This window comes from Coturnix japonica, unplaced genomic scaffold (assembly GCF_054131305.1).
Source record: "Coturnix japonica strain WE unplaced genomic scaffold, WE-NBRP24 Scf046, whole genome shotgun sequence".
Lineage (NCBI taxonomy): Eukaryota > Metazoa > Chordata > Aves > Galliformes > Phasianidae > Coturnix > Coturnix japonica.
Window position 1 is genome coordinate 2,065,064 of NW_028188949.1, and position 16,736 is coordinate 2,081,799.

The window sequence follows — 16,736 nt, forward strand, 5'->3', positions numbered from 1 at the left end:
CCGCTTTGGGGTGCACTGTTACCAGCCTGTCAGTTGCTGTTGGTCAGTGCTAGATGCTGACTTGCGGAATCAAACTCTATAATCCAGAGATGGGTTATAAAGCAGGTATGTTTATTCCAGCGTTGCGCAGCGCCGGGTGCAAGGGGGATAGCTCCTCCAAACTTGCACACCGTAAGGAGAAAAGTGTGTTACAGATATAGGTTAAGCTAATACATAATCAATAGTCTCCTCCTCAGTTTGATTACATATTCATTACCTTCCCTATGGCCCCGTTCCCCGCAACCCCATTCCCTCATTCCCCCTGACCCCATTCCCCGCGACCCTTGCCGTTGTTTTGGGGTGAAATTCTTCTTCTGTTTTCTTCTTGGTGTTATCTGCTGGTACCATTCTCTGACGTAAGCATCGTCTTGCCCGGGGGTATCTAATCCTTCTTCTTGTCAGAGGTCTCTGGACAGTTTCTTCTTATCTTTATTGCCCTCTTCTCTGGTTTTCTTTTGACTAAGTGTCTGTAATTCCCCTTTTCCCTGCCCTTTTAAATGTAAACTATCTACAGTTACCCTTTGTCTTGGTTTCTGTGAAGTTCCCCTTTCCCTTTCTATAGCAAAGTGTTACCTTACCACCATTTTGAGGCTTTGCTCACTCTTCAATTCCCCCCTTTTCTTTAATCTAGCAGGCTTTTACCTGCTAGATTCTTAATGGGTCTCAAAATAGGCTCCGCTCTCTACCTTTTGTCTCAGCTCATGTCTCTTCCAAACCTCGTATTCCCTTCCGGTACCTTGGTACAAGCACATAGAGCACTTTACTACTATACAGGTAAAACTTATTAACAGCACCAAGATGGCTATAATGATTCCGACCAAAAAGAGCTGCTTTACCCATCCTAAATTTGGTAACCAGCTAGTGAGTGTATCCCACAATCCTTTTTCCCAACCTATGTTATCCTGACTTGCCTTGTGCAACACCTTTGTTTGTTCCCAAATTTTCCTCAAGTCGGTTTCAATTCTTAGATCTTTGTTTAGGTACACACAGCAGCTCTGATTTATTATTGTGCATACCCCCCCTTCTTTGGCTGTTAATATATCCAGTGCCATCCTGTTTTGAATCACCACCTTGGATAAGGAGGATACCTCTTCTTGGATTGCTCGTAATGCATCTGTTGTGGCATTTTCTACTATTTCTAAAGTAGCTGAGATATTCACAATTGCCTGTTCTAGTTGTGTCACCCCTAGAGATGGAATGAGAATTCTTAAGAAGCTATGAAAGCCTGTGCTGTGCACTAAGGGATTGTATGTGCGCCTAGTTCGAATCCAGGGAGTTCTTAAAAGTCCTCGTGGAGTGTCTTCGTGTACTGTAGTTTGAGGTACCAAATATCCTACAGTACATGTCCCTGTCCAATTTATAGGTAATGCTTTTCGAGCATGCCCATCCCCACACAGCCACCAATACCCATTTGGTAATTTACATGGCTTGGGCATCTTTTCTTGATAGGCAAATGATGTAGCCATCCTTGCAATTCCGAGAATATTCTTATCTGAGGCCCAGTATGATGCCTCATCTGTTCTAGGGTCGCATCCCGTGCCTTGTGCCCATTTCCCAATTCTAACAATCCCTGTTACTATTCCTGAATTCCCATATTCCCAACTACACCCTATGCCCGTTAAGTTTCGCCATCCCACCCCCACCCCCTTATCAAATTTTCTATCTACAAAGATTGACCTAGTAGAATCTAAGATTAGCAACTCAAACCTAGGACCTTTCTGTGGTTTGTCTTGTTTGTCTTCTAGACCAAACTTACATTTCCCATATTCCACCCAGCTTGGAATTGTCCAGTTTAGTGTTGCCACCCCATACATAGGTACTCTTCCCTCTCCTCTAGGGAGGGCCGTGCATATCCAGCAAGATTTATTGAAAGCCTGGCCAATTTTCTCAGTCATTTTCAGGTAGCTGTTCCCATGCCAGGCTACGACTGTTGTCACGGTCATGCTAAAAATTACCAAGCTGTTATACATGTTTTTGGATTTTGATCTTCAGTGGTCCTTCCTCTTTCACCGTCCACTGTTGTCTGGGAGCTTTCTTCAGGCGGGTGTGGTGTATCCAAGGCGTCAGTCCTTTCACCTTTGCTGCTGTGTGGGTGGTCAGGAGCACTTGGTAGGGCCCACTCCACTTTGGTTCCAGAGGTGAATCTGAGAGGGATTTAACATAAACATAGTCGCCTGGTAGTATATTATGCACTGGGCTATCTAGGCCCCGTGCCCTGGCCCCAAGTACTGTTTTTTCAATTTTCTTTAGTTGCTTTGTCAGATTTACCATGTATTCATTCAATACTTCTTCCCCAGTTTGCATAGAGATTCCCTTTTGTACAGGGTAAGGCCTCCCATAAAGGATTTCGAATGGGCTCAGTCCTTCCTTGGTTCGGGGTTTGGTACGAACTCGTAAGAGTGCCAGTGGTAATGCCTGAGGCCAGGGTATCCCAGCCTCTTGGCCCAATTTCACTATCTGTAATTTGATTAGGTGATTCATTTTTTCCACCTGACCGCTGGACTGCGGCCTGTATGGTGTATGTAGCTGCCAATCAATTCCCAATAGTGAACTTACTTGTTGGACCACTTTAGCATTAAAGTGTGGGCCACGATCTGATGAAATTGCTGCAGGGACCCCAAACCTCGGAATAATCTCATGTAACAGAGCCTTTGTTACCTCTCGAGCCTTGTTAGTCCTACAGGGGTACGCTTCTGGCCATCCCGAAAAGGTGTCTGTTAATACCAATAAATATCTGAACCCCCCTTTTCTTGGGAGTTCTGAGAAATCAATTTGCCACTGTTGTCCCGGGTAATTCCCTTTCCCTATCTGCCCTAGAGTGACTTTATGACCTGACTTGGGGTTATTCTGTAAACATATCTCGCATTGTTGTGTCACCTGCCTAATTGTGGAATACAAGTTCCGGGCAATTATTCTTTGGGCTAAATATTTATGCAGTGCCTCCACTCCCCAATGAGTTTTTCTGTGTTCAGCCATTATCACTGCCCACAGTATAGCCGTGGGAATAATGATTTTACCTTGTGGGGTAGTGGCCCATCCTCCCTCTCCCACTTGCCCTCCTAGATCTTCTATGAGAATTTTATCTTCCTTTGAGTATCTGGGTTCACTATCAATTTGGATTTTACCGTCTGGAATTAAAGAATGCATTTCCACCGGGTCTTCCCTTGCTGCTCGTTTTGCCTCTCGATCTGCAAAAGCATTTCCTACTTCTTCCGGCATCTTTCCTTTCTGGTGTGCTCTGCAATGCATAATAGCCACCTTTCTTGGTCGATGAACTGCTTCCAGGAGCTTTAAAATTTCCTCGGCATGCTTAATGCCCTTTCCTTGTGTTGATAATAGTCCTCTCTCCTTCCATATTGCTCCATGGGCATGTATCACACTAAAAGCATACTTTGAATCTGTCCATATGTTGATTCTCTTTCCCTCTGCCAGCTCTAATGCTCGAGTTAGAGCTATGATTTCTGCCTTTTGTGCAGAGGTATTTGGGGTCAAGGCTTTTGATTCTATTACCTTGTTTGTAGTTGTCACAGCATAGCCTGCTTTGCGTACCCCCTGCAGCACAAAGCTGCTACCGTCAGTATACCAAGAGTCCTCAGCATCTTCTAGTGGTTCTTCTTTCAGGTCTGGTCGGCTGGAACACACCGCATCAATGGTTTCCAGGCAATCATGCAGTACTGGTTCTCCCGAGGTCCCACTGAGGAAGGATGCTGGGTTAACAATATTAGTTACTTTTATTTCCACATCATCTTGTTCCATCAGGATAGCTTGATACTTAAGGAGTCTCTGCGGTGAGAGCCAGTGCCCACCCTTCACTTCTAACACAGTTGAAACAGTGTGAGATGTCAAGACTGTAATTTTCTGCCCTAAAGTAAATTTACGTGCTTCCTGAACGTTTAATACCAGTGCAGCTATTGCTCTCAAGCAGCTCGGCCACCCCCTGCTTACTTCATCCAGTTGTTTAGAAAAGTATGCTACTGCTCTTCGATAAGGCCCCAAGTTCTGAGCCAGGACTCCCAAGGCTATTCCTTGTTTTTCATATGAGAATAGCCAGAATGGTTTTGTTGTGTCTGGCAACCCTAAGGCAGGAGCCTGCATGAGCTCACGCTTTAACTGTTTAAAAGCTCTTCTGCTTTCCCCATCCCAAGTGAGAGTATTGGGGTTAGTTTTTAAAAGTGCAAAGAGTGGTTTTACCAGAAGTCCATAGTTATGGATCCAGAGTCGACACCAGCCTGTCATTCCCAGGAATGTGCGCAGCTCCTTTGCAGTCCGGGGCTCGGGGGTCTGACAAATGGCTTCCTTCCTCGCTGTTCCCAGCATCCTTAGTCCTGCTGTGATTTCGTAGCCCAAATAGACTACTTGTCGTTTTGCCACCTGGGCCTTCTGTGGGGAGACTCGATACCCATTAAGCCCCAGAAAATTCAGTAGACTGATAGTCCATGTTACACACTCTTCTTCCGTTTCAGTAGCTATTAATAGATCATCTACATACTGTAACAGAACTCCTTTCTCAGAGGGGCGTTCCCATTGTTCCAAATCCTTGGCTAGCTGATTCCCAAAAATAGTTGGGCTATTCTTGAACCCTTGGGGAAGCACTGTCCATGTCAGTTGTGTTTTTCTGCCGGATTTAGGGTTCTCCCACTCAAATGCAAATAATAGCTGACTCTCTGGACTTAGGGGTAAGCAGAAGAATGCATCCTTTAGATCCAGTACGGTGAACCAAGCCAATTCACTAGATAGTTTTGTAAGCAGTGTATATGGGTTTGCTACCAGGGGATATAAATCTTCTACTATTTTATTGATTGCTCTCAGATCCTGTACTATACGGTAGTTCCCGTCTGGTTTCCTAATTGGGAGTATCGGGGTATTGTATTTAGATTCACATTCCACTAATAACCCGTGTCTCATGAATTTATCAATTAATGGTTGTGCTCCCTCTCTATCTTCTATCCTTAGGGGGTATTGTTTAATTCGTGGGGGTTGAGCTCCTTGCTTTATATTAATTACCACAGGAGGGGCGTTTTTTGCACGCCCTGGGGTTTCCGTTGCCCATACCCCTGGATAGACCTGATTACTGATTTCTTCGGGCATCCCTGTGTTTTCGGGAGTTGAATTTGTTGTGATCAATGCTAGGCTCAGTACCTCAATTAAAGAATCATCCCTTACTTTAAACCGCATCTTTCCTGCCTCAAATTTTATTTCTGCCCCTAATAATTCTAAGAGATCCCGTCCTAAGAGGTGATGTGGTGAGTCAGGTAGGTATAAAAATCGATGTATCCCTACCTGCTTCCCCAATTTATATTTCAGAGGTTTAAGGAAGTAAGCCTTTTCGGGTTGACCAGTGGCCCCTTTTACAGTCATAAATTCTTTACTTAATGGAGTTAATTCTTCATTTAGTACTGAACAAGCCGCACCAGTATCTATTAAAAATTCTACACTCTTCTGTTTCTTCCCTAGCTTTATCTTAACCAGTGAATCCGCCAGGGTAGACTCGCCCGGTTCCAGTCAATCCTCCTTTACGGGGGCTTGGAACTTAGTCCATGCCCCCCTTTTCTGTTTTCTCAGTGGGCATTCATTTTTCCAGTGTCCTTTTTTCCGGCAGATGGCACATTGGTCCTTTTCCAGGGGCTTTCTTGTTCTGCACATTTCACCCCTCCCTGTCCCTTGCAAAGCTGCAATCAGTATCTGTCTGTCCTTTTTCCTATCTTCCTCCTCCCGATTGCTAAACACTCTCCAAGCTACTTCTAGCAAACTTTCCAAATTTCTATTGGCCGGTGCTGGTAATTTTTGTAGCTTCTTTCTTATATCCCCTGCAGACTGCCCTGTGAATAGTGACACCAACTGATGAATACCTTCCTCTGAATTTGGATCTAGGGAGGTATGTTTTCTCATTACATTCCTCAGCCTTTCAAGGAATTCCGAGGGAGTCTCCTGGGGACCCTGTTTCACTTCAAATAATTTAGACCAGTTCACTGTTCTAGGGATAGCTCTTTCTACTCCCTTTATTACCCATTCTCGGTATCTCTCCAAAAGCTCCCTCCCATGATCTGTATTTGGGTCCCAGCGAGGGTTTTGTAATGGGAAATAGTCTTTAATATCTTCATCTGTTCCTCGCAAATTATCCTCAAGCAGGGTTTGTGCTGTTCTTAGAACCAGTTGTTTTTCTGTTTCGGTCAGTTGATCCAACAGCAACTGAATATCATTCCAGTCTGGTTCAAATTGTCTAACTAAAAACTGCATTTGTCTTGCTACCTTTGATGGGTCATCTCGGTAGTTTTTACAAACCTCCTTCCAAGATTCTAAGTCAAATGAAGAGAACGGAACTTTAACTAACATTGTACCCCCCTCTGGACGTACCACTTCCCTCAACGGAGCTATTGTTAACGGCTGCTGGCTTCGGGTACGTGAGGCTACTGGGGAGGCAGGAGGCTCAGGGGGAGAAGGGAGGGCCGGGGGTGAAGGGGGTGAAGGAGGATTAGAATCCTCAAGAGAAGGCATTTCTGGATCTAGTGGGATTTCCTCATTTCTCACCCTTATTGCCCGCTGAACCTGGAGATATTCCGACAATTCTTCAGGCTCCCTAACCTTGCCTGTCTTTGTGCACTGCTGTCCGATACTACAGGATGAGCAGCAGCGTTTTATTTTACTTTCTTTTGCCTCCCGCCGTACTTTTTCTATAGTTAGTACAAAAGGATCTTGTGGCGGTCCCATTCCACACTCTTTCTGCCATTCCGGGTGGTTGCGGAGGGTGAAGAACATATCTGCATATGCTACCTCCTCCCACTTATTTTCTCTCCTCAGAAACAACATAAGCTGCAAGATTGTATTATATTTTACTGTTCCATTTAGAGGCCATTTCTCCCCTTCCTCCAGCTTATACACCAACCACCATTGATTACAATATTTAATCAAGTTTTTCCGACTCAGGGTTCCTCTTGATTTCCCAGCAATATCTCGCCAGTGTGCCAGTATACAACCCAGGGGTGTGCGCTCAGGGACCTCTTTGCTCTGTGATTTCCCCATCGTAACTTAATATAAACAATCGTATTCTTTTATAAGTAAAACCACTTCTGACACAACAGTATCGTTATGACTTATGACCACGTACTTTACAACAACCGGTAACTAATAATACAAAATAAACACGTATTAAAACAAAGATAAACAAGTATTGGAGACAACTTTCGCTTCGTCCGTCCCCGGCCGTTTCCCTCGCGGGAGGACGGAACCGCGGGTCGGGACTCCGCACTCGCCCCGCAGCTGTGCTGCGTCTCACTCACACCACACTCACACGACAATTCAAACAGAATTACAATATATCATTTGTTAAGCTTAACCAAAGATGTTAAGAACACCGGTGCTAGTTGTTGACTTAGGCCACCTATATAGACAGCGCTGTACGATACCAATTATCCCAGGATTACACAAATCACCCTGTACCAGAGAAAGCAGACAAGCTCTGCCCAATTAGCAATCACCTGAATGTGAGCAATAGCTCTTTTACCATGCGTACGACTTACTGGCCCCTTTGAAGGCACTCCCTAGGGAGTCCTAACCCAGCCGGCAACCTAACCTAACCCGTGAGCTCACGTCCCTAGGGGGGGAGCACGCCGACTCCACTGTGCCCTGCGTAGGACGTCTCCTCACGACTTACGGGACCCCCGTTTCCCAGTTTCACATACCTTTCCGCCGACAGATGGTTCTTGTCTGCTCCTGCAGTGATCAGATGAGGGAGGGGAGTCCTTCCGAGAAATCTCGGGGCGCGCCAAAGGCGTCCCCCTTCTCAGCTGGTCCCGCAGCCAAACAGAGGTAGTCCCATCTGGGGTGCCAAATTGACTTGCGGAATCAAACTCTATAATCCAGAGATGGGTTATAAAGCAGGTATGTTTATTCCAGCGTTGCGCAGCGCCGGGTGCAAGGGGGATAGCTCCTCCAAACTTGCACACCGTAAGGAGAAAAGTGTGTTACAGATATAGGTTAAGCTAATACATAATCAATAGTCTCCTCCTCAGTTTGATTACATATTCATTACCTTCCCTATGGCCCCGTTCCCCGCAACCCCATTCCCTCATTCCCCCTGACCCCATTCCCCGCGACCCTTGCCGTTGTTTTGGGGTGAAATTCTTCTTCTGTTTTCTTCTTGGTGTTATCTGCTGGTACCATTCTCTGACGTAAGCATCGTCTTGCCCGGGGGTATCTAATCCTTCTTCTTGTCAGAGGTCTCTGGACAGTTTCTTCTTATCTTTATTGCCCTCTTCTCTGGTTTTCTTTTGACTAAGTGTCTGTAATTCCCCTTTTCCCTGCCCTTTTAAATGTAAACTATCTACAGTTACCCTTTGTCTTGGTTTCTGTGAAGTTCCCCTTTCCCTTTCTATAGCAAAGTGTTACCTTACCACCATTTTGAGGCTTTGCTCACTCTTCAATGCCAAAGGTCCCACTAACATAGCATGAAGCCGAAAGCTAGACGCTAGAATCAGATCTCCTGACCTTACCATCAGAAACTGAGATGTCATATTTTGCTCAGAGGTGCCTGCTTGTAGGAGGGACAGCTTCCGAGCTTTTTCTGCTCCAGGAACCAGCTCCAGCTTCAGAATTTAAACAGCAGTCAGAAATTAAACTGAGCTTTGTCACCTCCATCAAATAGAAGGAGTGGTTGGGTGGTACAGCTTTCCAAATAACTTAGAAACTGTCACAACAATCAGATGCCTACCTTTTCTTTTTGAACTTTTTAATACATAGAGCTTAATAGCATCAGAATGCCCCAAGCACTTCAGATAACAGGACAGCTGTAAACCCTTCTTTAAGGATTCCTTTGTTTAACCACTGAGTAACTGTAATTCAGTGGTGCTGGTGGGAGAATGGAAGTCCTAATCTTCCCAGATGGTGAATAGAGTTGATGTTCACATGCAGACTGGTGCTGCAGCAGAGCCAGAAACCACTCATCTGGGAAACACAGCACCAAGAAAACAATGGGAATAGCTTCATAAAATCAGGCAGCTTCACCCAAATTTCATGTCAGGTCCATTATTCTTCCTATTTTCAGGAAGAAAGGTTTTCCCTTTTTCTTGTAGTTTTCGTTTCATGCAAGCAGCTTTGTAGCTTACAAATTGTTTTCTAATCACCTCCTGGTGTGGACAAATCACACAGGTTTGACTCCATGTTTTACATAGTTAGCATTTTATATTTGTTCCACTATGGAACTGTACAGTCATAGAATGGCCTGGGTTGAAAAGGATCTCAAAGATCATCCAGTTCCAACCCCCTGCGATGTGCAGGGTCGCCAACCACCAGACCAGGCTGCCCAGAGCCACATCCAGCCTTTCCTCACAGGAGAGCTGCTCCAGCCCTCTGATCATCACAGTGGCCCTCCTCTGGACCCACCCCAACAGCTCCACATCCTTCCCCGGCCTGGACACAGTGCTGCAAATGGGGCCTCACAAGAGCTGAGCAGGAGGGGACAATCCCCCTCTGCCCCCCCACAGCCCCACACCCCCCTGTCCTCCCCGCACTCCCCATCAGCCCATCCCACCTCAGTGCTGCCTCTGTCTCTTCTCTCCTCTCCCCATCCCAGCGCCGGCCTCCCCCGGCCTCCCATTGGGCAGCGGCAGCTCCGCCGGCTCCGATTGGCTGAGCCGCAGTGCGCGGGAGTGGCCATTGTGGGGGGGGCAGAAGGGGTTGTGGGGCTGCAGTGTGTCAGCGTCAGGAGCACAGGTGAAGGCAGCTGAGCTGTGTGAGCAGTTGTGTTTGAGTCTGGCTGCAGCTCTCTTAGACCCCACTGAAGGGCTGAGTGCCACTGGCAAAGGATCTCAGTGTGGAGATTGCTTCTACTAGAGGTAGTTCTGTAAGACTGTTCTATAGAGCTGTGGAGGGGCTGTAAAGGGAGTTGAGGGGGACTCTAGGGGGGATATGGGGCTGTGGTGGGCCATAGGAGGACTAGGGGCTCTAGGGGGCTCTGAGGGTGTGTAGGGGTTGTGGGGAGCTATTGGAGGATATGGGCAGGTCTGGGGCTTTAAGGGGTGGTGTATGGAGAGATAGACGGTTGTGGGGGCCTTAGGGTGATATGGGGCTACTGGGGGCTGTTGGGGGCAAATATGGGAAGGAATATGGAGGAGTACTGCTGCCCTGCAGCCAACAATAGCCTGAATGAGATCCTGGAGTCCCAGACGCTGGAGGATGAGCTGGGAAAGAGCAGAGGCTCCCCACAGAAGGGCAAATCACATCTGATAACGTGAGTGTGGAGCACAGCCAGCCCCTTCCTCACATGTGTGGGGCTTCCATGTTCCTCTGTGCCCATTGCAGTGTGCCACCCCAATCCTGCTGCCCAGCCAGGAGTGGATGGGATGAGCAGGTTGGGATGCACAGAGCAGTGCTCAGACATTGCTGGGACATTTGTGCACTGCTGTTGAGCTTCCCTTTGTGCAGCAGGGGAGAGGATGGAGGTTTACAGGTGGATGGTTGTTCTTTCTATGGCATTGCACAGGTGGTAGAACCTTGTCCACTCCCAAACTTGTTCCAGGGCATGCGGGAATTTGTGCAGTTGTAGTTCCTGAATTGTGCTATTTAAAACCCTCCTGTAAATGGGGATGTTTTGTAATGCCTGCTGGGGCTGCAGGCAGCATTGCCTTCCTCCTTAGGGGGCAGGTTTAATCACAAACCTCCCTATTTCCTCTCACAAACGTCCTACAAACCATGTCTGGGCATTGCTGTCTCGGCCTGGATCTCAGCTCCTGAGACTGTCAGATGTGAAGCAGCAGCAGCTGGGACAGGGCTGGCTCTGTGTGCCCTCTGTGGGTCTGTGGGCACAGAGTGGGGCAGAGGGATGACTGTGAGAGGGAGGAATTGCCCAGCCACTAGAAAGAGGAAATCAGCTGAAAAGGGGAGATTTGAGAAGCACTGAGGCTGTGGCTGCTTTGACAGTAAGAAGAAACCAAGCTGTCACTGTGCAGATGGGAACTCCAGTAGGAGAGCTGTGGTGGCTTTACAGATGGCAGACAGCAGCTGGAGTGTAGAGCCAAGGGTAGGGGGGGGATCTTCCTCTTAGCAATGCCATGCAAAGAATGATGCAGACTCCTGCAGGGTCGGCTTTGCTGTGTGACCCTGGGTGGAAGCAGCTGGAAGGTCTCAGCCCTCTGCGTTATCCCAGGAGCTGGGGCAGTGCTCGGTCTCATCCCACCTCTGCTAATAGCAAATGCAGAATCCCTTATCTGAGTGCCCTTTTCTCTCATGGAGAGTCACCGACCCTGGGAAGTTCACAAAAAGTTTGGGTGTTGTGTTGAGGGATGTGATTTAACTGGGAAGTATTGGTGATGGTTGGACTGGATGATCTTATAGGTCTTTTCCAACCTTGATAATTCTATGGAGTTGTAGCAGATTGTGGGGGTGTAGGTGTGGTATATATATGTACATCTATGGGAATATACGTATGAAAAAGATAGATCCATGCACATAGCAGGGGGTTGGAACTGGATGATCTTTGAGATCCTTTTCAAACCAGGCCATTCTATGACTGTACAATTCCATACTGGAACAAATATAAAATGCTAACTATGTAAAACATGGAGTCAAACCTGTGTGATTTGTCCACACCAGGAGGTGATTAGAAAACAATTTGTAAGCTACAAAGCTGCTTGCATGAAAGGAAAAGAAAATGATACTACAAGAAAAAGGGAAAATATTTCTTCCTGAAAATAGGAAGAATAATGGACCTGACATGAAATTTGGGTGAAGCTGCCTGATTTTATGAAGCTATTCCTGTTATTTTCTTGGTGCTGTGTGTCCCAGATGAGTGGTTTCTGGCTGTGCTGCAGCACCAGTCTGCATGTGAACATCAACTCCATTCACCATCTGGGAAGATCACGACTTCCCTTCTCCCACCAGCACCACTGAATTACAGTTACTCAGTGGTTAAACAAAGGAATCCTTAAAGAAGGGTTTACAGCTGTCGTGTTATCTGAAGTGCTTGGGGCATTCTGATGCTATTAAGCTCTATGTATTAACAAGTTCAGAAAGAAAAGGAAGGCATCTGATTGTTGTGACAGTTTCTAAGTTATTTGGAAAGCTGTACCGCCCTACCACTCCTTCTATTTGATGGAGGTGACAAAGCTCAGTTTAATTTCTGACTGCTGTTTAAATTCTGAAGCTGGAGCTGGTTCCTGGAGCAGAAAAAGCTCGGAAGCTGTCCCTCCTTCAAGCAGGCACCTCTGAGCAAAATATGACATCTCAGTTTCTGATGATAAGGTCAGGAGATCTGATTCCAGCGTCTAGCTTTCGGCTTCATGCTATGTTAGTGGGACCTTTGGCATCTAGCACTTAATGATCTTGAAGATTTATTCCAACCCAAGCCCTCCCGTGATCCTATGATTCTGTGATTTCATTCAGGTTTATTAAGATGAGATGAGTTCTTCTAAATGTGCTGTTCTCCATATGATTATAATTGGAGTCTAGATGGGTGACTTAAACCAGCCACCAAACTTTCTGATGGCCAAAATGAAATGAAATCAATCCTTGACTGTGTCAGTAGTCTGTAACTAGAGCCCATCAGGTAATTCCCAGCCTCCTGCCTGTATCAGTGGCTGCACACAGTGAAAAAGTCTGATGGGATTTTAACCTCTAAAATGTTCCAAAGCAACCAGAGGGTGAATATATTCACTATGCAAATACCTGCAGGGATAAGCTTGTCATGTATGTCCTCAGGAAGCACAGTAGATAATGGTGGGACTCAGTAGGTCATGCTGCAAGTTGAGTCTGCTTATCTTGAAGGTCTTTTCCAGCCTAAATGACCTTATGCTAATATTTCTGTATTTATTTCTGTTCATCTCCCAGAAAACCTCCCACCCAGCCCCCAGTTGACCCCGTGGTGAAAAATAAAACAGAAACCTCAGTGACGCTGGCATGGTCCCCTCTGAAGATGCACCGCCCCATTCCAATCAATGGCTACATGTGGAATGCAAGAAACTAACTGGCTTCACCTGGGTGAGGTGCCACGAGTCTCACGTCCCCGTCCCAGAGTTCACGGTGAGCAATCTGTCTGAAGAGGCTGATGATCAGTTCCGAGTGTCTGCAGTCAATGCGCATGGACAGAGCCCGTCTCTGGAATTCCCAGGGAGCGTGCACCTTGGTAAGCACAAAAACCCCAATGGAAATGGGTCAGTGTGTGCTGAGCAGCTGTGTTGGTTCCCTAAAGATGTTTCCTTTGACTTTAAGGACAGTAGTGCATTAACACACCAAAGGCTTTCCTTTATTCCTAATTCTCCTATCTCATATCAACCTCCAGCTACAACTAAAGTGATATGAGTTGTTTCTGTGACAGACACATGAATATCCTTATCTTTTGATATGTCACATGTGCAAGAGGCAGAACTTTCTGTAGCAGATCTTAAGCATAGAAGTGCTTCTTCCAGCACTCATGCAAAGGGAGAAGTAGAAATGTCCCTATGATTTAATCTTCCATCTCTAAATGAGATACCAGACTTGCATCTAAAGAGCATTAAGACACCCATGTTGTTCTTCCTCAGGACCAGTCCTGGTTGTGAAATCCCCCCTAACAACTGGTGAAGCTGTACCTGGAGTGGATGCCATGTTTACTATTGACCTTACAACAACGTGTTGCGGCACTTGATGCCTCAATGGTAAAGTCTTACAGGAAAGCGAGACCTGCATCATCAAGAGAACCCAAACTACTCACAGCCTAATGATAAAGAACGTCACCAAGAACGATGATGGAGCAGAAGTGAAATTTGTTGCCAAAAATGTTGATGTCAGCAGCAAGATGAGAGTGAGAGGTATTTGCTTTGATCCTTCTCCTTTCCTCTTACAGTCAAGGCAGAGTTGCTGTGATCTGATGATTAGAACTGGGGCTGCAGGCATTCGCTGACTGTACCAGATACCTGAAACTGCATCCCATGGACTGACGTGAGTCCTGGTAATGACCTAAACATGATAGCACTGAGTGTAGGGTAAGCCAATCTACCCAGCTGCTTGGTATCTGAACCAGATTGCTTCATGCCAGCTGATGAATGTCTGCAGTTCACAGCTCTTGGCCAGTGCATTCAGTCACCAGGTTTACCACTGCATCACCATAGAGCAGTACTTTCAGCTCCAGGTTCAGACAGCCTTTCTGATTGCACTGGAATAGTTTAGAAGTAGGGGAGCAATCATTCCAATAATAACTCTTTCAATCAGATTTGCGTGACCAAATAGAACAAATAAACATTCATGATGGGAGGAGCTGTTTGTCATTGGGTGGAAACCTCTGCAGAAGCATGTTTAGAGCATTATTAATCGGTAGAAGGAGATGTTTGGTTGATTTTTACTTAGTAAATCCGGCAAGAAGACCAAATTAAATATCTTGAATTGCTCAGCACTGACACAATGATGAGTGCAGGAACAGAAGGTGATACTTTTTCAGAGATCTTGCAGCAAACATTGACCACGTTAGCCTGATATCAATTGAAATAACGAGGCCTTTGCTCCTGACAGTTGCTGCAGTGAGATTTACCAATAAGAGCAAAGATGTAGAAAAGATCTGCGCTCGGCTGCGTGAGGAAGCCAATCTGCAGGCTGAGCTTTCAGACACAGGTGCTACTGTGGAGTGGATGAAGGATGGGAAGGAGCTCAAGGCCAGTGAAAAATATGAACTGCACATTGTGGGGAAGAAACACACCCTGAAAATTCACAGCGTCTCAATGGATGATGCTGGAAGTTGTCAGTGCATCTGTGAGGGGGATAAAATGCTCTATCAGCTTTCAGTGAAAGGTATGTGACAGTCTGGGCTGTGCTCTTCCTGCCTAGGGCCAGCAGACTGCATTCACCTGACTCCCCAACAGTCCAGCTGTTGTCAGACAGCATCTGGGGTGTTTTCAGTGGCTGTTTTGACTTGAACTGGCCAATCTGCTTTGTAGAGCCATTTGATTTCTGTGTTCTGTCCTGTGATTCGTCCCTAAGATATAGAGGCAGTCAAGGGAAAGATAGGAAAAAGAGCATCCCAGCCTTCCTGCTCTTCTCTCAGGGTGGCCACGAGAGATGATGTCAACAGCTCTTTTTGTAGCAGTGATCCCAAACGTAGAAGAGACCTGTGAAGAGTCACAGGGATGTTTACTTAGCTGTCATTCCATGGTGGGCTTTTTCTGACACGGATGTAGAGAGAAACTGAACTTTCCCACGCAGGTCTCTGTTTTGCTGCAGGGTGTAGGTCTGATCTCTGAGATCCACACGCATGGCCTTGATTGCAATAAATGAGAGCCCTTTGTTTGCTCCAGTGGAAGACTTTCCATTTCTGCAGTACCCTCTGCAGATGACACAAATGCAAATGCACCTTCTTCCCAGCAACAATTGCCTTTTTTTTTTTTACACTGAGTTTGCATGAGGCTCTTCATCATATTCTGCTGGCTTGTCACCCTTGTTGGTCCATGGAGAAACAACAAAGCCCTAGAGTAGTGTATGCACATGAATCTTTTAAGTCAATTATTCCACTGTGTGTTAATAGGGGCCAGTTTTATCATCTAACTTTTGCGCTCCAATTAATTTCCATAAAGGAATTCTGTTTATCTTTTCAGTCCTAAGTGATATCTCCATCTTTTAGGCTCGATTTGTTTGCCAGGGGGTTACAGTGCAGTAATAGATACCCCCTCCATTGATTTCCTTCTAGTTTGCTTGTTCCAATTCTTTCCTCAGTTTTCCTATTTTAGACATTTTCTTGAAGCCTTGGGCTTCTTTCTTTGGCTCTGTCCCCTGTCCAGTGTATGTCTTTCAACTTGTGGAGATAAGGTAATCTGGTACGTGGTTTATAAAAGCTGCCAATTTGCCAGCATCTGAATTAGAATCCAGCAATTAGAACTAGGACTAAACGTGCACGTTTGATCTTATGATAAATGAATGCCTCATGGTCACCAATGTCCCTGCAGTTCTTTACCATCATACATATTTTGTGTGTCCATATTTTGTTTCAGCAGTGGCAAACTTCGTAATCAAAGAGACAACTGGAGGAGTAATCAGGGCCGTTGCTGGAAAGCAAGCTGAATTTGTTTCTGAGACCTCTGAAGCCAATGTCATGGTGAAGTGGTACAAAAATGGCAAAGAAATCACGACCAGTAAGAAATTCACAATGGAAGATAAAGGGAAACTGCATAAGCTTGTGGCTTCAGTTGTAACGAAAATAGACGAGGGAACATACATCTACACAATTGGAGATGACACTCTGATTTTTGATTGGAAAGTCTCAGGTAAGTTTGTGAGGCAAACATGGGATCACAATCCATGTAAAGCACTTCAGACTTAATTCATTTTATTTGTCCAACCCTGTGGGTTTCCAGTATTTAGGACAAAGTTTGCATATCTCTATTGAAGCAATTCTGAACTTCCTGTTGTCCCTATGCAAATCCACAGTATAAGCAAATCATGTAACTGTGTTGTGATGAATTCAGGACAGCCTTAGCTCCAGCTCGGGCTGGAGTCACGACTTGAGCCCTGACATCTGGGCTTCATTCTTCTAGTTCATGAATTGCCTCAGCACTTACATCATCTTTAAACCTATGACTGAAATGTTCCTAAGTTCTTAGCATGGGAATCCTGTCTCCTCTTTTGACAAATTAAACTCCACATTTGGAGAGTTGAGTGTCTCCTGCTGTACCCGAAGGACGTTGTGATCTCTGAGGTGTCTCCCTGAGGTGCTGTAAGCACAGCCATTAGCTCATAGTGCAAGT

The 16,736-nt window shown here is 45.9% G+C and overlaps 1 protein-coding gene across 1 annotated transcript; it reads right to left on the reverse strand.

Moving 5' to 3' along the window:
- Window positions 1-90: 90 nt before the first annotated feature.
- On the reverse strand, window positions 91-2,009 carry LOC146752354 (uncharacterized). Its single transcript, XM_085532012.1, has one exon. It carries the CDS (start codon window positions 2,007-2,009, stop codon window positions 693-695), a length of 1,317 nt encoding a protein of 438 aa, XP_085388138.1. The 3' UTR covers window positions 91-692.
- Window positions 2,010-16,736: the final 14,727 nt, after the last annotated feature.

Bases quoted from the DNA above. Each gene is read 5' to 3' on its own strand.
- LOC146752354 (XM_085532012.1), bottom strand. From the start codon at position 2,009: ATGTATAACAGCTTGGTAATTTTTAGCATGACCGTGACAACAGTCGTA.